The sequence below is a fragment of the Euprymna scolopes genome, chromosome 41 (genome assembly GCF_053919585.1).
Source record: "Euprymna scolopes isolate OS-2025 chromosome 41, ASM5391958v1, whole genome shotgun sequence".
Taxonomy (NCBI): Eukaryota; Metazoa; Mollusca; class Cephalopoda; order Sepiida; family Sepiolidae; genus Euprymna; species Euprymna scolopes.
Window position 1 is genome coordinate 65,520,975 of NC_136522.1, and position 27,632 is coordinate 65,548,606.

The 27,632-nt window shown below is 35.2% G+C and overlaps 1 protein-coding gene across 4 annotated transcripts in view; it reads right to left on the reverse strand.

Annotated features, from left to right (window-relative positions):
* Positions 1–3,362: 3,362 nt before the first annotated feature.
* Positions 3,363–27,632, reverse strand: part of LOC145266564 (uncharacterized) — a 74,641-nt gene continuing 50,371 nt past the window's right edge. For 2 of the 4 annotated variants that reach the window (XM_080122383.1, XM_080122386.1), the window contains exons 2-3: positions 8,467–8,532; positions 4,637–5,869 (exon numbers count right to left, since the gene is read on the reverse strand). In XM_080122383.1, the coding sequence (XP_079978509.1) occupies positions 4,660–5,869; positions 8,467–8,532 (1,276 nt within the window). In that variant the 3' untranslated portion in view covers positions 4,637–4,659. Of the gene's footprint in view, positions 5,870–8,466; positions 8,533–27,101; positions 27,197–27,632 lie in introns of those variants that run through there. The other 2 variants (XM_080122384.1, XM_080122385.1) reach the window with 2 other exon arrangements.

Genomic DNA, 27,632 nt, shown 5'->3' on the forward strand with positions numbered 1-27,632 from the left:
TGAAAGCCAACTCTCGACTAAACAAAAAAGCTAACTTTTCATTTCAGAGAAGTTTGAAGTTTTTAAAATAAACTAAAACAAAATTAGACACCTTATTTCATTTAAAATAAACGAAAAACAAACTCCAATTTTAGATTCTCTCTACCGCAGAAATTCTGAATTGGAGTCGACTGAAAAATAAGAAATGACACAAGAGGGAGGAGGGGGAGAATGATATATATATATATATATATATATATATATATATATATATATATATCATGTATGCCCATAAAATTTTATGTATCAATTTTCAGTATTTACTTCAACAGTGCTTAATACTCAAGTAAAGCTAAATAGTAAGTTATGAAAAAATGGCAATTAAGCTACAAAAAATTTCCATATTTTATCTTTGTGAGGACTTTAATATAAAATGCAGGAAATTCTCTCTCTCTATATATTTATATATATATATATATATATAGAGAGAGAGAGAGAGAGCGACATAAGACGGCTTCCTCATGTATGTTTTGAATTCAATTAGTGGGGGGGGGACATTACAATAATTGTTATTTTTTATATTTTTCCATTTTCGATTTTTTTCTCCTCAAAATCCTTTTTCATTCCATAAGAAAGAAAAATTTTTCAACAGTTTCTTTTTTTTTTTTTTTGAGGAACATACATGACTGACGAGTTGTTTAGTGGGCTTCCACTATTCAACGAAACACACGCAAGACATACTTTATAAAAATGAATTAAATACATTTTCTGATTTTTTAATAACTAACAATATATATATATATAAACCTTTTTTTTTTCTCTAACTCTTTCCGAAACCTTCACGTTTTCGCTAATTTTTTTCTTTCTTTATACTCTTATACACATTAGTCTATGCATGTGTATATGTGTGCGCATTATGTACACATATATGTATCTATTTATGCGAGTGTATGCGTATATGTACCTGAAAGTGTATCTACACATCAGTATATGTGTGTGTATGTATATGTGCATTTTTTCACAACACATTTTCTTTAAGTGTTAATTTTCTTCATATTACTGTATGTATATATATATATATATATATATATATTATATATTTCTTGCACACCTATACTTCTTTTCCTGTCCCTCTCTTCCCCTCTCCCCCTACATTCGCTTATGTAAACTTGTGTATATATGTATAGCTGTCTCTATGTGTAAATATATGCGCAAACATTTATATATGTGCATTTGTTAGTATATCTATATGCACATATATGTATATATTTGTACATGTGAGTATTTGTATACTCACATGTATACATGAGTATGTGTATGTACATATTAATATATAAATTAATAAAAAGTAGCATTTCATTTCTGTCTTTAAACGGTTCAATTTGGAAACGACGTTTTCATTCTTTTTTGAATGAGAAATAGCCGTTGATTTACAAATGAGCATCATAGCGTTTCTCCTCATAACGTCTTATATCCTTTGCATTCTTATTCTCTCTAGGAATAAATAATAGTTAGAATTCAAAAGATTGGACAGTTAAAAGGCACGTTTCTTCATTTTTATTTACTGTTTAATTTTTCGTTTATATGTGTATATGTACTGTGTGCATGTGCGTACTTATATGTGTATATATTTAAAACTGACGTGGCACCTTCTCATTGGCTATACCTCCTTCTCCTCCTCCCTTTTCTACCCCCCCCCCCGGTGTATGCTCATACTTTCACTACACCGATGAAGACTGAGTGATCGGTCGAAAATTATGTACCTGTAAAAAAAGTTTAATTTTTTTTCATAATATTATTTTGTATTCCTGCACGTCACCAATTGAAAACGAATAAAGAAAAGTTATAAGCTTTTATACTTTTCGTATTCTTTTTTATACATTTCCATTCATTTATATATATATATATATATATATATATATATATATATATATAAAAGGGTATTATATATTATTATTTGTTGTTACACAATGTTTCAGCCAACTATTCCTCTGGCCTTCATCAGGTGGTTAACCGTGACGGGATAGGAATGCAGAGTCTTAACTTTATCCTCAGTAATACCAGTCTGAAGATAGCGGTTTCAATCCTACACAAAGCAGGCCAGAGGTTTAGTTGCCCCAAAACGTAGTGAGACAACAACTATTGAAGGCAATTACTGAGGATACAGTTAAGAGACTCAGCATTTCTATCCAGTCACGGTTAATCACTTGAAGAAGGCCATAGGATAAGTTGGCCGAAATGTGGTAAAACAGCAACAATTATGATGTTGAGGATAACAGTCTGCACATAAACAAATAAATAAATTACTCATCTCAAAGGATTCCAATAAAAAAAAAATAAAAAAATCTATAAAATGTAAAACTGATTAAAAAGTAATTTTTCATTAACGTCAAGGGTGTGAGTTCTATTATAGAAACGTTGATTTAATTTGAATAAAATACGCATCAGATGCGCTTGAAAGCAAAATCACAACTTAATATTAGGAAAATAAATATTTTACTTGTTTGAAATTTATAACATAAATATATTTCGGAGCTAAACTCCATCCTCACTATGTTATTTTCTTTCTTTTCTTCTTTCTTGGCATAGTATAAAGTTGGAGAAAGAAAAGTCTGTTTGTAAAGAGCCACGTGTTGTATCTCAGCAGTTGTGTTTTTGAAATGTTGGATGCGTATTTTATTTTATTAAATCAACGTTTCTATATGGCACCGTTATTCTCGCGTTGCCTACGCACGGTTCCAACATTTCAAAACACAACCGCTGAGATACAATGCGCGGCTCTTTACAAACAGACTTTTCTTTCTCTAACTTTACACTATGGCAAAAAAAAAAGAAAATAACATAGTGAGGATGGAGTTTAGCTCCGAAATATAATTATGTTATAAATTTCAAACAAGTAAAATATTTGTTTATTTTCCTAATATTACGTTGTGATCTGGCTTTCAAGCGCACTTGATGCGTATCTTATCTTATCTAAAAATAGATGACTAATTTTGGGACACCCTATAATATAAAGTAGATGCCGATACATGAAACTTTATTTTCAAGTGAGGTAAGGCTTCAGATGGAAGCAATCCCACTTTTATTAAATAAAATAAAAAAAAACAAAAAAACAAAAAAAAAATGCAAAAATTGATGACTTTCCACTATCGAGTTGCAGAACAAAAGTAAAAATCAAACTTTTGAGTTAATTTTATATATATATATATATATATATATATATATATATATATATATATAAACGAACAAACTAATCAAGCAGCTGACTCCTCTTCTCTCGTCTTAATACATTTGAACAGAACAATTACCGGGACATTTGTATGATATCATCATTCCCTTTTCTGAGGATTCCCTCAGAATTAAATAATCACAAACAAAAAAAGAAAAAACAAAAAATAGATAAAAGAAAATTTTTTGAAACCGCAAATCAACAACAGGGAAAAAGACATTGTCAACATGCAAAGTTTAAAAATATACATACTCCAATATTTACGCACGTTTGGTTAAAACTGATAGACAAAGATGATCACGAGGATGTAGGAGTGCTTTATAGTTTTGAACATACAATTCGTGGTCAATAGTTGCTTCTGGAAGGTGAAGATGGCCAAGTGGCTACTGACGCGAACTGACAACTTCAATGTGCCCAGTTCGAATCCAGTTGGTTCCATAGCAACAATTTCAGCTACGGATGTTGGTAACCTTACGCAGTTCTCCTTTTTCTAATTAAATAGATGTGTTTGGATTTTAGTAGAACTGGCGAAATCAACGTTAACAAAAGAACTGAGCTGGCTAAAACGTCATATCATGCCGATTCATACAAATTTACATTTTAATGGTTTTATTTCTTGTAGCAATTTGAAAAATGGTCAGGAGTTACAAGGGAATATAAAATCCACAAACGGTCCTCAGTCGCATGTATATCAAGGGGGTCAACATCGTTACTTTTGGTGCCAATCCAGAGTTACAAAAGCAAAAGGTACAGAAAAATCTTTATGATGAGCGTATACGTCATGGAATAAAAACATATTCCAAAAATCACATAAAATGATCAAGTATTCTTTTTTATATAGAAAATCAGCTTTTACAAATTTTAGCATTCTATAGTATACTACTATACACACCACAAGGTTGATTTTAGAATCTCGGTAGTTTGAAGTGAGTTATCCCCCTTTTATTAAACATGGTGGGTTAAAATACATCTTGCTTCCTAATAAAATTTGATTTTCTTAGTTAAAATTAACTAGATCAATTTATGTGATTTTTGGAATATGACATTTTCGTTTCATGACAGATAGATATCTCAGATTTTTCTGTATTTTTTTTTAGGTGGAATTTTGAACTTGCACCATATTTTATTTTATTTGTTTTCATTTTTTTTTTTTTTTTCAGAGTAGTATTACCATCCTCTAATATATACAACACCTGGTATTCGAACCGGACACCCATCTGGTCCTGACAAGGTTCAGCATCACTTAACCAGTTATAAAACAGAAAACGAGCATGTCAACGCGATTATGCTACCCATAGAATGAAAACACCATTCAATCAAAAATACAAAGCACTCAAACGATGACACTTGTGGCGACCTTTGTCAGTCATCAACTAAACAGACGACGATATTTATAAGTTGATTAGATGTCTTTTTACAGTGTTTTCCTTTTCTTTTTTTTTTTTTTACATTTACTGGATGTCCATATAGTTAAGGTAGTCCTGAATCGTTTTGGGCACAGGGAGGCAGGGAGTCCACTTGGCAACCGGTTTGGGCATCGACTGGCGGATGACTAATCGACACATCTGCATTAAAAGCAAAGGTTTCGATGTCACCTCAAGCAGCCAGTCCTTCAAGACATTGTTTTCTGAACGATTCAGTTCGAGCCCCGTTTTGACAACTGACTGAAGTTCCGGATGACTTATACCACCCGCAAGAAACAGCACCTTGGTCAGTTCTAAATTTCCGTGAGAGAGGGCAGCACGAAACGGTAACGCCGACGTCCACCTTCCGGCTAAAACTGTGCTGCTCATGATAGTCGCGTCACCCCCAGCATGCAACAAAAGTTTTATCACAGGTACACGGGCGTAGACAGCGGCTTCCATCAAGGGTGTGCTGCCATGGAAGTCGCATGTATTCGGGTCGGCACCAGCTCTGAGCAGGATCTTGACGCACTCGACGTGTCCCCGGTTCGAAGCGTAGTGCAACGGGGTTTTATCAGCTTGGCACGCTTTGTGAATGTCACAGTTGTTGCTTAGCAATTTTTGTACAACCTCGTGGTGGTTCTCCATCGAAGCCTGCAAGATGGGGGTATAGCCCCAAAGATTTTGCGCATCGATCTCGGCACCAGATTCTAAAAGCATCTCGACAATCTCTAAGAATCCATTTTTGGCCGCAAAATGCAAAGAAGTGTTTTGATCTAAGTTTCGGAGGTTTACGTCAGAGCCCGCCTCGATAAGTAATCTGACGATTTCAACATTACCAGTCGTAATCGATAGCATTAGAGGAGTGTCACCGTAACGATTTTGTAAGTTAACGTCACTGTTAGTCCCAAGTAACCGCTCGACGATGTCCTGGTGTTGGTGATAGGCAGCCATATGCAGGGCAGTCTGACCACAATGGCTATGCAGGTTCACATTACAGCCACACGATAACAAAAGATCTACGATTTGAATGTAACCTTTGGCACAGGCTAACATTAAGGCAGAATCTCCATCCAAATCTACAGAGTTGACGTCAGCCTCGGCAGCCAGCAGCGTCTCGACACATTCATAGTTACCATGGTCGGCTGCAAGCACCACGGCTTCATTAATATCGTCCTGACAGTATTCACCTTGGAGTCTATTCAGAACCATCCGCAACAAGTCGACATCATTTCCAAGTGCGGTTTCTCTTATAGTACTGCAAAGAAAAATAAAAGAAAAAAGTTTTATATTCTTTCTTGTTTTAGTTGGATCAAACGGGTTTTAAGGACCCCACAAATAAACAAGACAGAGGGACACTGGTTGACTTACAACACATGTCGCACCTGTAAACAAACATAAAACAGCTGGTTTGTTTTATTGAAAAATTGAAAATAATTGTCTACCAAAAAAAATAGAATTTAGATAAAAATGTAAAGTTAATAAATAGATAAAAATGGCACTTTGACAACGGAAAAGTAGGATTGCTCGAAAAATGCATGCAAAAAATGGCTAAGCTTTCATTGCTTTAGTTTAAAATAGGACTACCCCACCAAATATAAATAAATATCTTTTAACAGACATTTACACAGATTGGAGTGGGGCTAGGATTTTTTTTTTTTTTTTATTGGGGCTAATCAAATGAAAAAGCTTTCTGCTAGTTTAGCAGTTAATGCTTCCTAATTTTGTTTTATTCAGCCCAAATGGACCAGGATGCAAATTACTTTGTTATAACTGAACTCATGCATTCATTTCATTTCTCTGTTACAGATATTGACGGTATGAAACTAAAAAAGCAAGAGGGAGGGAGGGAAGGAGAGAGGGAAGGAGAGAGAGAAGGAGAGAGGGAGGGAAGGAGAGAGGGAGGGAAGGAGAGAGAGAAGGAGAGAGGGAGGGAAGGAGAGAGGGAGGGAAGGAGAGAGGGAGGGAAGGAGAGAGGGAGGGAAGGAGAGAGGGAGGGAAGGAGAGAGGGAGGGAAGGAGAGAGGGAGGGAAGGAGAGAGGGAGGGAAGGAGGGAAGGAGGGAAGGAGAGAGGGAGGGAAGGAGAGAGGGAGGGAAGGAGAGAGGGAGGGAAGGAGAGAGGGAGGGAAGGAGAGAGGGAGGGAAGGAGAGAGGGAGGGAAGGAGAGAGGGAGGGAAGGAGAGAGGGAGGGAGGGAAGGAGAGAGGGAGGGAGGGAAGGAGAGAGGGAGGGAGGGAAGGAGAGAGGGAGGGAGGGAAGGAGAGAGGGAGGGAAGGAGAGAGGGAGGGAGGGAAGGAGAGAGGGAGGGAGGGAAGGAGAGAGGGAGGGAGGGAAGGAGAGAGGGAGGGAGGGAAGGAGAGAGGGAGGGAGGAAAGGAGAGAGGGAGGGAGGGAAGGAGAGAGGGAGGGAGAGAGGGAGATTTAATTAAGCATAAAGCTTTTTAAGTTTGTAAGTATGGACAAAAATGGCAGAAATAAAATAGGGGAGCATAGTTTTGAAAAGCCGGTTTATCTTAATTTTTTTGTAGGCTTCCGATTACTTTTTGATGCATTTGAAAGATTAAAGTTAATTTCCAAAAGAAAAGAAATATTTGTACACATGAAAAAAAAAAAAAAAAAAAAAAAAAAAAAAAAGTCAATGAAAAATGTTTTCACGCAACATTCAGAAACTGACAAATTCAGTTAAACTTTGAAGTTAAATAAATTCGTTGTAAAAATTCTTTGAAAGATAAATTTTAATTTTCTGGGTCCGTTTCAAAGATAGTTTGTACAAAAATAGCTTAATTAATAGCTTTTTTTTTTTTTGTATCAGAGTTCTGGTCTCATAATTTTGTTTCAAAGTCATGGCCGACCTTTTGATTTTTTTTTTCTACATTTCCTGTACCATTCTATCCACTAATATTAATATACTCACAATCCTAGAATCCGCAGTCACGTGACAGAAGTTAGCATGCAACTGATGCACAAACATAAACAAACCCCTCCAGCACTTGAATCATGCATAGACTTGTACTTTGAAAACCAGTTGGGCTGACAAGCCATAAAAGTAAGACATATTTCCTATGCAAATGTTTTTTTGAAAGGCGACTTGAAAGTATAATTTTTGTTGTGCAATCCTGATGTATCCATGTTCAATATATATACAATTCATATTGTATATATAATTCAATTGTATAAATACATATACAATTCAGTATATATATTCAATACATCAGGATTTTCCAACAAAGACAATTTTTATCTTCCGATTAGAGAGCACAAGTGAGCCATCATACTTGCCTTTAAAATTGCAAGTCAGAAATTACAGTAAAAGGTTTCAATATTTCCAAAACTACTTTAATATTTTTGACGTTCCCAAAGTAAACAGATTACGGCCATTGTTTTTTTTTTTTTTAATCATTATTTAACTTTTTAAAATTAAAAATTTATTTCGGGCGGGGAGGGGGGGATAAATTAAAAGACCAAAGTATCTAATTTGGTTTCAGTTTCTAAATAATTATAGTTTAAAGAAAATATATCTAAACAAGATATCTAAACGAAACATATCTAAAGAAAATATATCCAAAGAAAACAAGCCTATAGTCTTTTAATGAAAATTTTTGAAAGAAATTAAAATATTTTTTAATTCAAGGAAGAAAATAAAAATATAAAAAATTAAATAAAAATTAAATTTTAAAAATTAATTAAATTTTTTTTTCTAATTTAAAAATAGTGTAAATTTAATTTTTTTAATTAAAAATTATAAATAAATAAAAAAAATAAAAAAAATTAAAAGAAAAACATTTTTCATTGTGTAAATGCTGTAAAGAGTTTGAATGTTTTTTTTCAAATGTGAAGAAAAATTTTCCTCAACTCACCTTCCCATTGTTAAAAGTGATCTTGCCGATATTGCAGGGCATCTGTAGCTACAGTGGCATTTATACCTGGAAAAATAAGAAAAGAAAGCGTATGTATGCAATTATTTGTAATTTTATTATAAGTATATATGCAACAGAATTTTGTTCGGCCATATACCAAGAAGTATTACATATATACAACAAATTGTATGCAACAAGGAAAGCTTTGTCTTTTTGTCAGAAAATCTTTAAGACATGTAAAGACAAACAGAAAGATTCAAGACATGTAAAGACAAACAGAAAGATTCAAGACATGTAAAGACAAACAGAAAGATTCAAGACATGTAAAGACAAACAGAAAGATTCAAGACATGTAAAGACAAACAGAAAGATTCAAGACATGTAAAGACAAACAGAAAGATTCAAGACATGTAAAGACAAACAGAAAGATTCAAGACATGTAAAGACAAACAGAAAGATTCAAGACATGTAAAGACAAACAGAAAGATTCAAGACATGTAAAGACAAACAGAAAGATTCAAGACATGTAAAGACAAACAGAAAGATTCAAGACATGTAAAGACAAACAGAAAGATTCAAGACATGTAAAGACAAACAGAAAGATTCAAGACATGTAAAGACAAACAGAAAGATTCAAGACATGTAAAGACAAACAGAAAGATTCAAGACATGTAAAGACAAACAGAAAGATTCAAGACATGTAAAGACAAACAGAAAGATTCAAGACATGTAAAGACAAACAGAAAGATTCAAGACATGTAAAGACAAACAGAAAGATTCAAGACATGTAAAGACAAACAGAAAGATTCAAGACATGTAAAGACAAACAGAAAGATTCAAGACATGTAAAGACAAACAGAAAGATTCAAGACATGTAAAGACAAACAGAAAGATTCAAGACATGTAAAGACAAACAGAAAGATTCAAGACATGTAAAGACAAACAGAAAGATTCAAGACATGTAAAGACAAACAGAAAGATTCAAGACATGTAAAGACAAACAGAAAGATTCAAGACATGTAAAGACAAACAGAAATCTTCAAGACATGTAAAGACAAACAGAAATCTTCAAGACATGTAAAGACAAACAGAAAGATTCAAGACATGTAAAGACAAACAGAAATCTTCAAGACATGTAAAGACAAACAGAAATCTTCAAGACATATAAAGACAAACAGAAATCTTCAAGACATGTAAAGACAAACAGAAATCTTCAAGACATGTAAAGACAAACAGAAATCTTCAAGACATGTAAAGACAAACAGAAATCTTCAAGACATGTAAAGACAAACAGAAATCTTCAAGACATGTAAAGACAAACAGAAAGATTCAAGACATGTAAAGACAAACAGAAATCTTCAAGACATGTAAAGACAAACAGAAATCTTCAAGACATGTAAAGACAAACAGAAATCTTCAAGACATGTAAAGACAAACAGAAATCTTCAAGACATGTAAAGACAAACAGAAATCTTCAAGACATGTAAAGACAAACAGAAAGCTGCAAAACCTGGCCTCCTACAAGTAGCTGATGTATAAAAGTTGGAAGTCTTCAATCGGTGGTGTCTTCTGCACATTCTTAGGATTTGTGTATCCGACCACAGTCCTAATGCTACAATTCACACACACTATGTAAGCTTCCTAAGTTTAATGAAATACTTCTTATTAGAAAGAGGGGGGGGAGAGGGAGGAGAGGGGGGAAAGAGAGAGAGAGAGAGGGGGGGGGAAGAGAGACGGGAAAGAGAGAGAGGGGAAAGAGAGGGGGAAAGAGGGGGGGTGCATATGTGTGTGCGTGTATGTATGTTTATGTGCACGCTTGCTTGACTATCAAATTGAATAACAGATAATCTTGAAGTTTAGCAGTACTAGATCAAGGGACATGCTGTTTGAGATTGCTCAACCTTTGCTTTTATTATGCACTAGATACCTGACATCCAGCTGTAAGAGTTTTCATGGGGACGGCTACTACACGATACGACACAATGGAGTGTGTAAATATCTCCACTGGACGATCTGTAAAAAGTTGAATATCGAATGCAGCAGCAAGTCTTGAGAACATGTTTACCAGAAAGAACAGTTGGAAATAAGTCATACACCATCCACTATGACGATGCAATTCCTACAGCTGCGTACCTAGAAAACGGCGCCAAAAAACTGAGATAGTGATATGGGGCAAAAACAAGAAAGAAGCAACCTTGGTAGAAGTCAGTGTCCCCCATTGATGCTGGGTTAAACAGAGCCGAAATGTGTCTGTATCTGTTTATATATGTATATATATATATATATATATATATAACAGACAGTGTTATGATTCTGCTTGGGGGCGATTACTATATAACACGACACAATAGAGTGTGTAAATATCTCCACTGGACGAGCTGTGAAAAGTTGAATATCAAATGCAGCAGCAAGTCTTGGGAACATGTTTACCAGAAACAACAGTTGGAAATAAGTCATACACCATTGACTATGACGATGCAATTCCTACAGCCACGTACCTAGAAAACAAAGCCAGAAAACCCAACATAATGATGTGGGATAATAAGGAGAAAGAAGCAACCCTAGTAGAAGTTAGTGCCCCCCCACCAGTGATGCTGGGTTAAATAGGGCTGAGAGAGAAAAGATAAAAAAATACCAAAGGTCTTATGTACGACATGAAAAGAAATTGGAATATTAGGAAGATCACCATCATTCCAGTAATTATAGAAGCATGAAAAAGAATTTCAAAAACTACCTGCCAAATATACCCAGTGAACTAAGTGCAAGAGATTCAAACGATTTCACTTTAAGAATCTTAAAAAGGCCTCTCGGTTGGAATGTATGAGATAGCGGGTCAGTGTCTGGCATCCTATATGATGCCCCATCCCCAGCTAGAAGAAAATAAATGCATCATAAGAGTACAAGTGCATAAGTATGTCAAAATGAATTCCAGCTGCCAACGCGTAAAAATAATGCTGCCCCACTTTTGCTCTGTCCCACCCAACATGGATCGACTTACAATTTTTGATTTAGAATAAAATGCCACTCGTTTGGCCAAAGTTTGCTAATCGGAATAAAATACATTCATCATCGTGTCAGTGTGACAATGTAAAAAAAAAAAAATGTTGCATTGGTTGATGGGTGAGAATAGAAGTATGTCAGCATGTGTGAGTAATAGGTTAGAGAAAGGTGGGGGGGAGGCATGAGGTTGAGGGGAAGAGAGAGAGAGAGAGAGCGATACATAAAAGGAGGAAGAGCGAGAGGTGGGGGACGAGAGCGAGACAGATGAGAAAGAGAGGCGGGAAAGAAAGAGAGAGATGAGAGCGAGAGGCGGGGAGGAAGAAATAGAGAGAGAGAGCGCGAGAGCCGGGGGGGGGGGGGTGAAGAAAGAGAGAGCGAGAGGCGGGGGGGGAAGAAAGAGAGAGAGAGAGAGAGCGAGAGATATGGTGGCCTCTTTGTTGTAACTTGAAGAGTAATTTAAAGTAATATATATATATATATATATATATATATATATATATATATATATATACTAGCAGAAAGACCCAACGTTGCCCATGATTAAATTAGGACCAATGAATGTACCACACTTTAAATAATCTGTGAAATTACATATTTTTTCAATCAAATAGGATTGCCTTCTTTTAATCAGGGATCCTTCAGGGAAGCAAGCGTTATACTCATCCCCAAAGTTGTCACCCTTTAAAAGGAGACATGATTTCATTTCCGTTTGAAGAAAACTAGTTTTCTTTTTTCGTTGCAGACCATCTACTAGTTGGCCAGTTGCGTACAAATCCTAACAGCGATACCAGCCTTCTATCATGTCTGAAAGTGACACAATGTTCAACGAGTGAGATTGGAGATGCGCCGCTGTACATCTCATGCTCTCTACCGATCCAAGTTATGACAACACGACCATTGCCAGCACCCTCAAAATGCATCGCTTGATTGCCACGAATAACAGGGATGTGCCCAAAGTGATGAAAACAGTTTCCGGCCACGATTACAGTGTTTGGTGTGGTTTCAAGAGAAGGCCACATTATGCCACATCTTCGAAGTTGGCTTGAAAGTCAACACCAAAGTGTACTTGGATGTGCTGAAGAGTGTGGTGATCCTCTGGTGCAATCAGATGACCACTGGCAGACCCTGGGTGTGGCAGCAGAACCTGGCGCTGACCCACAAGTCCAAAGAGACCGTCGGGTTTGGCTTCAGAAAAAGTGCTATGACTTTGTACTCTTCTCTCACTGCCCCCCCCTCCTCCACTGACCTGAACCCGCTGGACTATTTTTGTTTGGTCATATGCTTGTGGAAAAGATACGTTCCCAGTTCCGGACCCGCATCAAGGCGGGAATTGAGGCTGAAGGTGGCTACATTGAATAGATTTCAGCTGTACTAGATAATCAAGTTACTTGAATGGATTTTTTTTCGATAAAAGTTTTAAAATAAAGCTGTAGTGTTGTTTTCTTTAGTGCGACAACTTTATCGTTCCACCCTGTATATATGATAGAACATAAAAATTTGAATAAAATATGCATCAAGTGCGCTTGAAAGCCAAATCACAACGTAATATTAGGAAAACAAATATTTTACTTGTTTGAAACAAGTAAAATATTTGTTTATTTTCCTAATAATACATTGTGATGTGGCTTTCAAGCGCACTTGATGCGTATTTTATTTTATTCAAATTAAATCAATGTTTCTATATGGAACTCGCACCCTTGACATAAATTTTAATTTAAAATAATCATCATCATCATGTTTCTCTCAATCTCAAAATCCATCATCAGGCAGTGTCCGAGGCATTCCTCAGAACTTCATTAGCGCATGCCTTGCTCAGGAGACAGTCTGCATGTCAGCGCCACAGAGACATCGAGCATTCAGTACGTAGCCACACTTGTTCAGGTTGTTTCATGCTTCGGCAATCTTCGCTCGGGCCCCAGTTGAGTATTACCCATTCTTTCCAGGAAAGTTCAGAGACTGCGGGGATATCTTCTTTTGATGCTGAAAGAGCCTCATTGTTGTCCTTGATTCATTCCACCAATAGAGGCAGAAAAATGCTGGCGTTGCATATCCAAGGTCTGTGAAAGTGGCAGAGTTTTTGTGAGATAGGGAATGGCAATTGTTGTTGCTCTGCTCATCATATTCTGCCTTCACTATCACCTCTCGACAAATCTGCATTGGAGCGATTCCAGGCATGCTGTAGACAGATGGCAGGTTGGTCAATTTCAGGTTTCTGGTGATCGTCCTGCGTTGTTGAGTTTGACATCGTTGCAGCAGTGTTGTTGAGTTTAACTTTTGCAGCATGAGCAGAACAAGCCCATGACGCTGCATAGTATTTTGTAGTCAAGTAGCAGAGCACTAAAGCTGACAGGTGTAACATCTGTGCTTCAGCTACCTAAGAGCCATTAACCAGAGTTGCAAGCAAGCTGTTATGCATCGATAGCTTCTTGCAGAGCTTCCAGACATGAAGTTCTGCCGAGTGTCATGCCAGCAAAAAAAATAAATAACAAAAAATAAATAAATCATTAGGAAAGCTACAATGAAAAAAAAATGTATTTATAATTTCCGGCAATATGCACCTTCAAAATTAAAAGACAATTTCATACCGTTTTATTTTTTTAGTCATTTTTGTTTGTTATATGATCAATGAATGCACAGACTGCAATCAGTCAGTCGTTGTGTTAATTCATAAGTGTTGAAGTGTGATTTGGTTTCAGTAAAAAAAAAAAAAAAAAAAAAGCCAAAACAAGAATGCATTAAAAGGAAAAGAAAGATAAAGTGAGAGAGAGAGAGAGAGAGAGAGAGAAAAGACAAAGTATGGGAAAGCAAAAATAAAAAAGGAAGAAAAAAAAGAAAGAAATTAGAAAAGAAAAAAGAAAAAAGAAAAGAAAAGAGAAAAAAAGAAAAGAGAAAAAAAGAAAAGAGAAAAAGAAAAGAAAAGAGAAAAAGAAATGGAAAGAAAAAAGGAAATGGAAAGAAAAAAGGAAATGGAAAGAAAAAAGGATACAAAGGAAGAAAAATATTTTTAAAAATTTAAAAAAAGGAAAATGAAAAAAGGAAAAAGGAAAGAAAAAAGAAAAAGAAAGAAAAGAAAGAAAAGAAAAAAGGAAAAGGAAAGAAAAAAGGAAAAGGAAAGAAAAAAGGAAAAGGAAAGAAAAAAGGAAAAGGAAAGAAAAAAGGAAAAGGAAAGAAAAAAGGAAAAGGAAAGAAAAAAGGAAAAGGAAAGAAAAAAGGAAAGGAAAGAAAAAAGGAAAGGAAAGAAAAAAGGAAAGGAAAGAAAAAAGGAAAGGAAAGAAAAAAGGAAAGGAAAAAAAAACGTTTATGCACTTTTCTGCATTATCACAAATAATCAAACCAGTTATTGACCACAATGATTGATGACCTCATTTGTTTCTTTCCTATTAAACATTCCATGTTTTACCTATAAACTATGAATCACTTTTAAGTCAACTGGTACAAAATTGTTTGTTGAAAACATTTTTACAAAAATAACAATTCACATGACACTTGAACTTCTGCATGTCAGTACAGTCAGGGAAGCAGGGATCTGAAAGGGAATTCCAAAATCTAGCAATTCGAAGGAAGAAACTATTAGAGTAGAAGGCTTTCGGGCCTTTCGAGGGATCTCTTTAGTGTAGAAGTGAGATTTTGCTGATTGTCAGATTAGTCTGAAATATTTACATTGAGGAGGTACAAGTGCTTTGAGTTCGTTGGAGCTCACTCCATTAAAATTCTTGTAAAATAGAAACAGGGATGCAACATTTCGGCATTGGGACAGATTTGAGTTTGATTTATAGTGCAGGACCTACTAGGTTGGAAACTTTCGGACCCTGTCTAAGAGAAAGAGACTAGTGGCAGATACACATTGTCAAGATGGACGAATGATGGCTTTATAGACCTATAGAATACTTTCAGATGCAAGTAATTTTCTAGCATGGTAGAGAGCCCACCTTTTTTGCAGCAACCTTGGCATTATCCCCAATGTATTTGTTTCAATTCATGTTGCCTGTGAATATTAAGTTGAGAAACGTAGATTACATGAACAAAGCTTCTTTCTTAGAACTGCGCGCCTATGGAACTGTTCCGTTTTCCTGCTTTCCAACTTGACTACAATATGGTTATCTTCACGTCCAACGTGAACAAATTCTTGATGAGCCATCACCTTAAGCAATCCAATTTTCCAAATTTCCACTACTAACGATGACCGACATGCTCCCCATGACCACTGTACACTCATTAACCCTTATCCTCGAGTGGCTACCGAGCCTTGATAAGTGGTGACTCCTTTGTTTCAAGCAGTGTATTATTAGTCAAGGCAATCAGTGCTGAGAAGGTTTCTTGTAATTGTTAAAGGAAAGAAATTTAGTCTTGAAGGTTTCTGACCATCAAACTTTTCACACATACTTGCCATGGAGACATACATAATATTATAGACAGCAACACACACACACACACTGTAAAGGACATTTATTAGTAGGGCTATGACAACAGCATATTCTTTTCATTGTTTTGAATCTCGAGTGTGTATCCGTTTATATCTTATATGCTTTTATATAGAGTGATGTGGTTCTCGGTTTATTAACTGTGTCGGATATAGACAAAATAATGATAATATTTTGTTGTCATAGCCTTATTTATTAGTAAAGACAACAAAGTGAAAAAGTGGTTAAGAAACAAACACAACGCATAAACGTTACCAAAGGCAAGATAAATTAATCTTCTACTTATCTGGATTTTTTTTTTTTTTTTTTTACACAGTGGTCACCACTTATCAAGGCCCGGAAGCCACTCAGGGATAAGGGTTATTGCAAATACAGTACGTTAGTATGGAGATTTAATGAAGTGTTTACTTAAGGGGGCGGTTCATTAGGAATTTGTTAATGTTGGACTTGAAGACATCCAGGTTGTAGTCAGGTGGGAAGCAGGCACACGGAACAGAGTTCCACAGGCGTGCAGTTCTAAGAAAGAAGCTTTGTTCATGGAATCTACATTTTGATTTAGGCAAAGAGAAAGAGTGGGGAAAATTTTTCACAGTGGATTCAGCTAGACGGGTGTTTTTTGTGAAAGATTGGTGAGGGGGGACCAGAGATTGGAGTTCAGACGAGCACCTGCCATGGAAATAACGATAAAACAAGGATAGGCTAGTAACGTCTCTTCTGTGGGAGAGAGGTTGCAGGGTAGAGAAAAGGGCATCCCCCACTAAGCCACGAAGTCTATTTTGTACTCTGTCAAGGCAGGATATGCTGTTTTTAGCAGCTCCTGCCCAGATATGGCAACAGTATTCCATCCTTGGACGTACTTTTATATATTTAACTAAAACCCCGAATAATCAAAAGTTTGTCATCAAAGAATTATTTAAAAATCTTTTCTAAGTTAATTTTATATTTGAATTCATATAAAATTTTTTTGCGTTGTTTATTTTTTTTTAAACGGGTCACCACTTATCAAGACCCAGAAGCCACTCGAGGATAAGGGTTAATGAGTATACAGTGGTCAAAGGGAACATGTAGTAATCATTAGTTGTGCAAATTTGGATAACTTAAGGGGATGGCTTATCAAGAACTTGTTCATGTTGGACTTGAAGACGACCATATTGTAGGCAGTTGGAAAGCAGGAAAATGGAACAGAGTTCCACAGGCGATCAGTTCTAAGAAGGAAGCTTTGTTTATGAAATCTACATTAAGGTTATGGCACAGATAGAGAGTGGGAAATTATGGATAGTGGTTTCAGCTAGACAAGTGTTTTTTGTGAAAGTCAGAAGTTGAACCATAGATTGGAGCTCAGACGAGCACTTGCTATGAAAATAATGATAAAGCAGAAACAAGCTACGTTTCTTCTGTGGGAAAGAGGTTGCAGGGAAAAGAAAAGGGCATCCCCCACTAGGCTGCGAAATCTATTTTGTACTCTATCAAGGCAGGATAAGCTGCTTCTAGCAGCTCCTGCCCAGATGTGGCAACAGTACTCCATCTTTGGACGTACTTGGCTCTTATACAGGTAGAGAATTACATCAGCAGTGAGATATCTACTGGAGCAGTAGAACGATCCTTCCCTTTTTCCAGCAGCCTTGGCAACAGGTTTGATGTACATGCTCCATCTCAGATCAGGAATAAAGGTCAGACCTAGAAGCTTGTCAAAACATGGAGCTTCCCCAAGACGAGAGCCATACATTCTACTGTACATTTTTTTTTTTATAACTCCGGTATTATTAAAAAAAAAAAAAAAAAAAAAAAAAAAAAAGAATTATCTATACAAAGGCTTCAAAAAAGAAAGTTATTTCTACAAAAATTAAAAAAAAAAAACAACCTATGTAGATGTGGACTATAGCATGTAGAAGATCAACACACACACACACACACACACACACACACACACAAGTATCGGAGTCTATTTTTTTTTTTTTTTTTCATATTTGTAAACCCATGTACCCCTACAATCGCTAATGTGAGAGACGACAACATGGCCAGAAGAGAAGATGAAAGAAAAGAAATCCCCCGGTACATAACGCTGAGGTTGGCGATTGTTATTGAGGGGAGGGGGTAATGTGATCCTATCATGTACACACATATACGCACACACCTTTTAATGGTGAATCGTTGAGACAACAGTGTGCCGACACTGACCAATCAACTTTTGTTTCCGTTAACCCTTATCCCACCTTTATTCCACCCTGATCCCGTGTACTTTGCAACCTTAGTAATGCAACACAAATGACTAATTAAAAAAAAAAAAAAAAAAATTAGTCATTTTACTTAATTGTTTATTCAACAAAAATACTTAAGCCTTTTTCCTTTTTTTCAAATCGGCTTTTCTAGTTTAACTATTTTGACCTGTCAGAGGTCATCGTCCCTCCACTCTAAGACTGCTTACCAAAATAAGTTTTGTTTTTCTTTAATTAAAACAAGATTGAACAATTAACAGCAGGTATCTCAAACCAAAGTTTTTTTTGTTTTTTTTAACCATTAGCGACTGAAAACGTTTCGTGTGGCCACATATAGATCTTTGCAAAATCTAAACACTGGAATCAAATTTATTTAAAGTTTGTTGGAAATAAAATTGGTTCAACAACCAATTTTCACAAAGTATAACTAAAAATACAAGCTTTAAAAAAGTTATTAAATCGTTACGAATATAACGTCATCTTGTGGTAAAAATAAAAATCATAATGAATTTTTTTTTTCTTTTTAATGGAAATTGCTAGAGACACGGCATGAAGCCACTTGATGTAAAGAGCTAGCAAGAACGAAAGCTGATTATTTCAAAGACAGAAGATGCCTACTGACCTTAGTCTGGAGAAAAGAAAAAAAAAAAAAAAAAAAAAAAAAAAAAAAAAAAAAATCAAGGCTATAGGTGAGAGGAAAAGTTTTATTTTACTCGTAAATAAAAAAAATTCAGATTTGGATCAAGTAAAAAAATAAGGAAACAAGACAAAGAATTCTTTAATATTTTATTTACGAAATTTTGCAATGTGATTTTTTTATGCTAAAAAGCTTAAAACCATATATAAAGTCCATAATATTGAATAATGCCAGCTTTTCTTCAAGATGGCGCTTACAGACACAAAATCGCACAAATTTGAAAAAAAAAAAAAAAAAAAAAAAAAAAAAAAAAAACGGGGTGAGGGCGAAGAATTTTCATAATTTTATTTCGATTCAATAAATGTTCAGAAAACATTTCAGAATTTTTGTGAAAAAACTTTTTTTTTAAAAACTAGGGTTTGTATTACTATACACAGATTCGAAAAAGTTGTCAAAAAACAAATATATAACAAATAAATGCTATCAAAGGCTAGATAAGTTACTTTTCTACCTAACTGGATAATTTTTTAGTGCTTTTATTTAATGTAACGTTCATTCAGCTCGAAAAACATCCAGTGTTTACCGATGTATTGGAAAATTAAAAATTGTGCCAGACTGTTGAACACTAAGTTTGGGAAAAAGTTAAAAATAAAAAACTATACAAAATACTGTTAGAAACCCGCTCAATATATGTTATCGTGACATTGGCTGGCATATGTTCGGTGGGTTTTTAATCAATCATTTTTCAATCAAATCAACTGATTGCCTGCTCTAGTTAGGGATCCATCACAGTGTACTGAAAGGAAGCTTCACATGCCTCTCGCTATAACTTAGTTCATGATATACTGTAGTCTACATTGCACTTTAGGGAACCTACTATTGATTTTATAAAATTATTTTTTATATATAATAGCTTGAATCAAAGTTTAAAAGACAAAAAGTTAAGTATCATACTCCAACTGTGCTTTAAACAGAAATATTCATTTTGAATGTGCCCCTGTCATACTTAAAACTTCTCAAATGCATTTGTGAAGTTAGGCTGTGTAAGGTGTTAACTTCAGTCCAAATCATCTATTCCTTCTTTCATTGGATCGTTTTAATTATCGATTATTGATACTTATAAAAGACATTCAGATACAAAACTTACCTAAAAACACTGCCAGGCACACGTGTGAAATTTATAAAAATCGGCCCAGTTGTTTTAAAGTCCATAGAGAACGAACTGACAGGCACACAGAAACCCAAAGTTCCTTTTCTATAATAGAGATTATTGTATTGTTGTTGACACATGTTGACATTTTGGATTCTCGTGGTCCTAAAACTGGATTGTCTCCCGTTGTTCTGCGCTCTTCAAAATGAAACCAGAAAAAGTTGTTTTGTGCCATTGTGCCAAACGTTTTTGCCAGAAAGAACCTTCAGAGGGTTACATAGGATCCACTTTATTCAATCTTTAAGTCAGACCCAAATAGCATTTAACCTGAGAAATCAAAATTTGATTTTAACTAGCCAATTTTAATATTTTATTGTTGTACCATGTTATTGGTGATATAACATACTTAGCTGAAATTTACTTTTAAAGTTACTTCAATTTAAAAAAAAAGAAAAGAAAAGAAAAGTAATCGATTAATACTAAATCACTTGTTCCTTCTTTCGTAGAATACTTATCAAAGACATTCTGATGCAAAACTTATCTAAGAACACTGCCAGACACATGAAGTTCCTTCATGTGAAATTTTATAAAAATCGGCCCAGCTGTTTTAGAGTCCATTTTCGATTCTCCTGGTTCTAAAATTGCATTGTCTTCCCTTGTTCTGCGCTCTTCAAAATAAAACCAGAAAAAGTGGTTTCATGACAGTAATGCTTTAGTGCCCTTTCTTTTGCTGGTTTAATATTTTCTGCGTATTTAAATCTAACATTTAAACACACGTGTTGGCATGATTGGAAAAAATGTTGGAAACGACTATAATATATTCACAAAGGAATATCCAACCACAGATTACTAATTAATAGGACAAAAAATCCAATACTGGATTAACTGTAGGAGGGGGAGGGAAGTCTGGTGGATTATCTAGGCAAAACTTAATCTGATACACAGGATTAACACCAGCTTAAATGTCTACTCATTGTAAAAAGCTAATTACTATTTCCTTTTTTTTTTTTTTTTTTTTTTTTTAAAGAAATTGCTCCAGACAAGGCATGAAGTCACTTGATGTAAGGAGCTAAAAAAAATAAAAAAATAAAATACTACTTCAAGGTTAAATAAGTGTTATTAGAATAGTTTCTAACACAGAAAACAGCAATTCTTCCCTTTTTGTCAAAAACATCACTCCTGGAATGCGAGGACTAAAGGAACAAAGGAAGCAAGAGTTACGTGGCTGTTGAAAATAAACCCAAGATCCACTTTTTACTCTCTTTAAAGCAGCTGAGGAGTATTTTTGCAGCCAAATTAATTCAAACAATAAAAAAGTAGACAACATATTTATAATAATAAATTAACAGTACGTCCAACTATTTTAATTTGTCGCTACTTTAAGAAAGGCTTATTATGGTAAAACTAATTTTCTCCCCTCATAGCCCTAACACAAGGAAAGTAGAAAGTTAACCATGGGTTGACTTTTGGCAATTTCATAAGTCTTACTTCTTATTTTGTCCTTTAGTCCTCAAATTCCATATGTGATATTTCTGGCAAAGGAGGAACAATTGCTGTTTTCTGGACCGAAATCTGTCAAAAAATAAAAAACTCTTACAGCTCCTTACATCAAGTGGCTTTATGCCTTGTCTCGAACGATTTCCATTAAAAAAAAAAAAAAAAAAAAAATGGCTCAAGTTAAGCAGTTTTAAGTAACTTATTTTTCGCTTGATTGCATTTTGAGTTTTTTTCTTCCTTTGGAAATTGTAATGCTAGGTATGGGGCAGCCAAACCAGCTGCCAACGTTGCCCTGCTTTTTATTGAAACCAACCGAGAGCTCTTTTTAGTATCCTCGCTGTTCCCTTAACTGCAATTGTCTGGATCTCTTTTGCACTTGGTTCACCAGGAATATTAGTTAGGTAGGACTTCAGGTTTTTTCTTCATAAACCCTGTGGCACCTATAATAACTGGTATGATTGATATCTCTCTAAGATTCCGCTTTCCTTTCATATCATACACGAGACCTGGATATTTGGTCTGTTTCTTTCTTTCAGCTCTGTTCAGACCTCCATCCACTTCGACCAAGGTTGCAACTCTCTCCGACTTATTCCACATAACTATGTCAGGTTTCACAGCAGCATTTTCAAGGTAAGTGGCTGTAGGGATTACATGATCGTAATGTATGGTATACAAGCCATTTCCAACTGTTCTTTCAGGTTGATGTTCCCAGGACTTGCTTCTACACTGGATGTTTAATTTTTACAGCTGGTCCAGTGGAGGTACTTACATACTCCATCATGTCTCGCTGTATAGTAGCCGTCCCCCAAAAGAACCTTGCAACTTGATATCAGATGACTCACACTTTCCAATTCTGTATGCAAATGTTGCGTGTCTGGCAAGGTTAGAGGTTAAATCAACCAAACATGGGCACGGGTATAGGCTCATAGATCAGAATAAGGATCTCTCGCTTTCGCCTTTGCTATGTCTCTTTACTGTGCATTCCCTAATAAAATACCAGCTGTTTAAATTGTGATAAAATCAGGTGTCATCCTGCTCGGCAATGATCACTGACCTCCAACGTTGCGTGCCTTGATATTTTTATCCTTCATCTTCCCTTCTGGCCATTTCATCATTGTCGTCTCACATTGGTGGCTAGTGAGAGGAACGCGCATGGGTTTACAATATTTACTTATTTATTTGCAGACTATATCCTCATCTTTATAGTTGTTCCACGACGTTTCAGCCAACTATTTCTTTGGTCTTCGTCAGGTGGCTAATCACGAAGGGAAGAATTCCAATAAGTAAATAATATACCATTCGGTATGGATCCGACGATGGAAGATCAGATAACAAAAAACTTGGATCTATAGGACCAAAAAAATTAAACCGTGATTGCCCTTCAAAGCCCATGGCACAGTGGATAGATATGTTGAATCTCTACGGTTCCAGGTGAGCATTGTTTGAAGATAGTGGTTTCAATCCTACCCAAAGCCAGTCAGAGGATTATTTGGCCAAAACGTGGTGAGTCAATAGCAACTATGGAAGGCAGTAATTCCGAAGAATACAGTTAAGAGATTCAGCATTCCTATCCAGTCGTGGTTAACCACCTGACGAAGGCCCAAGTAATATTTGGACGAAACGTCATAAAATAACAACTACAAAGATGGGGATAACAGTCCGCAAATAAATAAATGAAAAATATACAAATTACTCATCTCAAAGAATTCCAATAATTAAATAATAGGTTTACACGTATAAAAAATAAAACAAAACATTTAAAAAACAAACTGACACATTCTGCAAATCGCAATTCTGTGTGCGTGTGTGTGAGTGACACTATCGATCCTCTACATGCTAACGCCAACAAATATATAGTCGTCTGCTGAGGCTGTGTTTGTCAGTTGACGTCAGCTCGTCTCAGTTTTCCTAGAGCCACAACTTGCAACCCACTGTGCCAAACTGGAAACTGTCCTCGACCATCGCAAATCCAAGATGACCTGTGAACTGTCTCCAACCGCTGCACACCCAAGACGACCACTAAACTGTTGTAAACTATTGCAAAATTCACCGCCACACCTAAAACTGCCCGTAAACCAACTCTAAAGCATTCTTTATATCTTCAAATATTTGTTCATAGTGTTTGGTTTGGTTGTTTTGTAGATAAAGAAAGAAAAAAAAGAACATTTTTGTTTTTGGCTTTGTTGAACATGATTGTTTTTTGAAAAGGTAAAAAAAAAAAAAAAAAAAAAAAAAAAAAAAAAAGAACAATAACATCAATGTGCAAAGTGCATTTGAGTTAGGAAGCCGATATCTTCAGACAAACTGATCTGGTAGTGACATCCTAACAATGAGAGGCGACAGTGGTCTAGTGGTTAACGACGCAGACTGATGACCTGGATGTTACAAGTCAGAATCACAAAAATCACTTTCACTTAAGATGTTGGCAACCTTCATGTGGTCCCTACTGTAATCTCCAAGGTCTTTCTAAAAATAATTCTGACTAGAAAAATATTGGGGAAACCAATGCCAACAATATAATCTTCGGATTCATACAATATGATGATTTTAGCAATTTAGCAGAAAATCGGATTTTTTTTTTTTTTTTTTTTTTAAGCAAGCAGGGAAATTCATCATGGATGGGGAATTATCAGCAAAAATCCGCTTTTTCTGGATTAAAAAATAGAATTTCACCAAAAAGTAAAGAACTTCTATCCCTACTAGAACAAAATTAAATGGTGTGTAATACTATCGAGCCCCAATACCGCACGCACGCACCAAGTGATAAGAAAGGAGGGGAGAAAGAAATATGGCAAAAAAAAATTTCAAAATAAAGGGAGGAAATAGGTTTATCAGGACAACAAAGTTATAAAAAGTGAATTTAGTAGAAAGACAATGGAGAGAAAGTTGTTCACCAAGGCAGACAAAAGCAAGCTGGTGACAAAGGTCAGTATGGTAAGAGTTAATTTATGTTCATCTTTATATATATAGTGGGGATCCTCGGCATTGCCCGGGTGTGTCAAAGTGGAACCCGGTAGACAGGCCAAGAGTTGTTAAAAAAAAAATAAAAAAGTGATAGTAGGCAGGCAGGCTCGAACTCATAATGTGAAGGAGAAAAGAAAGTTAAAGACACAATGTCTTAGCCGATGCGTCCATGGCAAAACCGGAAGTCGCGAGCATTAAAATTAAGGTTAGTCAATCCGATTAAGATGATGACTTGCAAAAATGTCAATGAAAAAAGCGATCCTTCCTTGTAACTGCCCAGTTGAGGTTGAAGGAATTAATGCTTTTGGCCAAGTTTTCGATATTTGCTGTCCGCTTATGACGAGCTTCAAAACGATACCGATCTTGTCAGGATCCGTTACATGTCAAAAATTCTTGGAAGACATAGAAACGCACACACATTTTGCCTTTTATGTATTAGATATTCAGCTAAATCCTTTAACCTTTCCATACATCATACCGGTCACCTCACAGAACATTTCGACATCAAGTCAGAGAGCATAAAACAACACTACCAGCGAGAATGATAGATTCACATTTCTTCCCATCTTGTGGACTATCTTGATTTTTATTTGTGATACAATGGATGCCCCCTTCTCTCCAAGTGTTAGAAAGTAAGGGAAAAAAAACAAAAGGAAAGAAAGAGAAAAAAAAGGAAAGAAAGAGAAAAAAAAGGAAAGAAAGAGAAAAAAAAGGAAAGAAAGAGAAAAAAAAGGAAAGAAAGAGAAAAAAAAGGAAAGAAAGAGAAAAAAAAGGAAAGAAAGAGAAAAAAAAGGAAAGAAAGAGAAAAAAAAGGAAAGAAAGAGAAAAAAAAGGAAAGAAAGAGAAAAAAAAGGAAAGAAAGAGAAAAAAAAGGAAAGAAAGAGAAAAAAAAGGAAAGAGAAAAAAAAGGAAAGAGAAAAAAAAGGAAAGAGAAAAAAAAGGAAAGAGAAAAAAAAGGAAAGAGAGAAAAAAAAGGAAAGAGAGAAAAAAAAGGAAAGAGAGAAAAAAAAGGAAAGAGAGAAAAAAAAGGAAAGAGAGAAAAAAAAGGAAAGAGAGAAAAAAAAGGAAAGAGAGAAAAAAAAAGGAAAGAGAGAAAAAAAAAGGAAAGAGAGAAAAAAAAAGGAAAGAGAGAAAAAAAAGGAAAGAGAGAAAAAAAAGGAAAGAGAGAAAAAAAAGGAAAGAGAGAAAAAAAAGGAAAGAGAGAAAAAAAAGGAAAGAGAGAAAAAAAAGGAAAGAGAGAAAAAAAAGGAAAGAGAGAAAAAAAAGGAAAGAGAGAAAAAAAAGGAAAGAGAGAAAAAAAAGGAAAGAGAGAAAAAAAAGGAAAGAGAGAAAAAAAAGGAAAGAGAGAAAAAAAAGGAAAGAGAGAAAAAAAAGGAAAGAGAGAAAAAAAGGAAAGAGAGAAAAAAAGGAAAGAAAGATAAAAAAGGAAAGAAAGATAAAAAAGGAAAGAAAGAAAAAAAAGGAAAGAAAGAAAAAAAAGGAAAGAAAGAAAAAAAAGGAAAGAAAGAAAAAAAAGGAAAGAAAGAAAAAAAAGGAAAGAAAGAAAAAAAAGGAAAGAAAGAAAAAAAAGGAAAGAAAGAAAAAAAGGAAAGAAAGAAAAAAAAGGAAAGAAAAAAAAGGAAAGAAAGAAAAAAAGGAAAGAAAGAAAAAAAGGAAAGAGAAAAAAAAGGAAAGAGAAAAAAAAGGAAAGAGAAAAAAAAGGAAAGAGAAAAAAAGGAAAGAGAAAAAAAGGAAAGAGAAAAAAAGGAAAGAGAAAAAAAGGAAAGAGAAAAAAAAGGAAAGAGAAAAAAAAGGAAAGAGAAAAAAAAGGAAAGAGAAAAAAAAGGAAAGAGAGAAAAAAAAGGAAAGAAAGAGAAAAAAAGGAAAGAAAGAGAAAAAAAGGAAAGAAAGAGAAAAAAAGGAAAGAAAGAGAAAAAAAGGAAAGAAAGAGAAAAAAAGGAAAGAAAGAGAAAAAAAGGAAAGAAAGAGAAAAAAGGAAAGAAAGAGAAAAAAAGGAAAGAAAGAGAAAAAAAGGAAAGAAAGAGAAAAAAAGGAAAGAAAGAAAAAAAGGAAAGAAAAAAAGGAAAGAAAGAGAAAAAAAGGAAAGAAAGAGAAAAAAAGGAAAGAGAAAAAAACAGGGAGGAGATTTTTCACCAAGAACCACAAAAGGAAGCGGAGCTGAGATTGTTGGTTAAGGTGTGATGATTGGGACAAAGGTCAATATGGTTAGAGTGATGAGTTTGGCAACAGTTTACGACGGTTAGGAAAAGTTGGGGCTAATGTTAAGTTTGCGATGGTTGATGACAGAGTTGAGAATTCCCATTTGGACACAGTCGACTGCAGGTTGGAGTATGAAGATTGGGAAATGAAATGATCAACTGAGGTCCTGGCAGACAACTAAGATGTGGACATTAGCGTGTAGAGGATCGATGGTGTCACACACACATCCAAAGTGCAACTAATATTTACAGAAAATGTTGGAATCTGTGTTTACTTTTTGAGTTTTATTTTATATTCGTGAACCCGTGCATGGCCCCTTGACAATCACCCGTGTGAGAAATGACAGACACGGGCAGAAGAGAAGACGAAACAGAAGAAAACTACGGAAGCAGCATTGGGGGTGAAGGTCAGCAATCATTGTCGAGTAGGGTAGTACGTGGTTTGATCACAGGTGTAAGGAGAAGAAGAAATTGAGGGGTGCTGTAAGTCTTGATTAGGGTCAAAGGAGACGAGAACAGCAAGTGTGGTATCGGTGGTGGGTATCACCTTACCTCAGAAAGGACAGCATATCTAAGAAGGAAGACGTAGATATGGATCGGAGACGACAGCAAGGAAGAAAGACAGGAAAAGAATGGGACTAGGATTCCTGGAAAATAAGAATCAGAATAATGTTTGATAACAGTTGCAACTCAAAAGTCAAAGAGGAAAATTTTTATATCAGACGTTGAAGTTCTATTAAATTCGGACACAGATGGTACATCTTCCTTTGTTATCCTGATAAACCTATTTCCTCCCTTTATTTTTGTAATTTGTAGTTTCTTTTTTTTCCTTACTTCCTCACACTTGTAATAGAAAAAGGATTAAAAAAAAAAAAAAAAAAAAAGAAAAAAAAAAGATGGCCAAAGAAATAATTATCGTACCGAAAACATATACAGTGATTTTGGTAGCCCTGGCTATAAATATAATCATCCAAATCTCTGACCATGTCCTAATATTATGCCAACAATATTGCAACCGTCTTCCCTTGGAGATCTGCAACAGTCAACATTGCAGCATTTAATAACCATATGCATCCCACATTG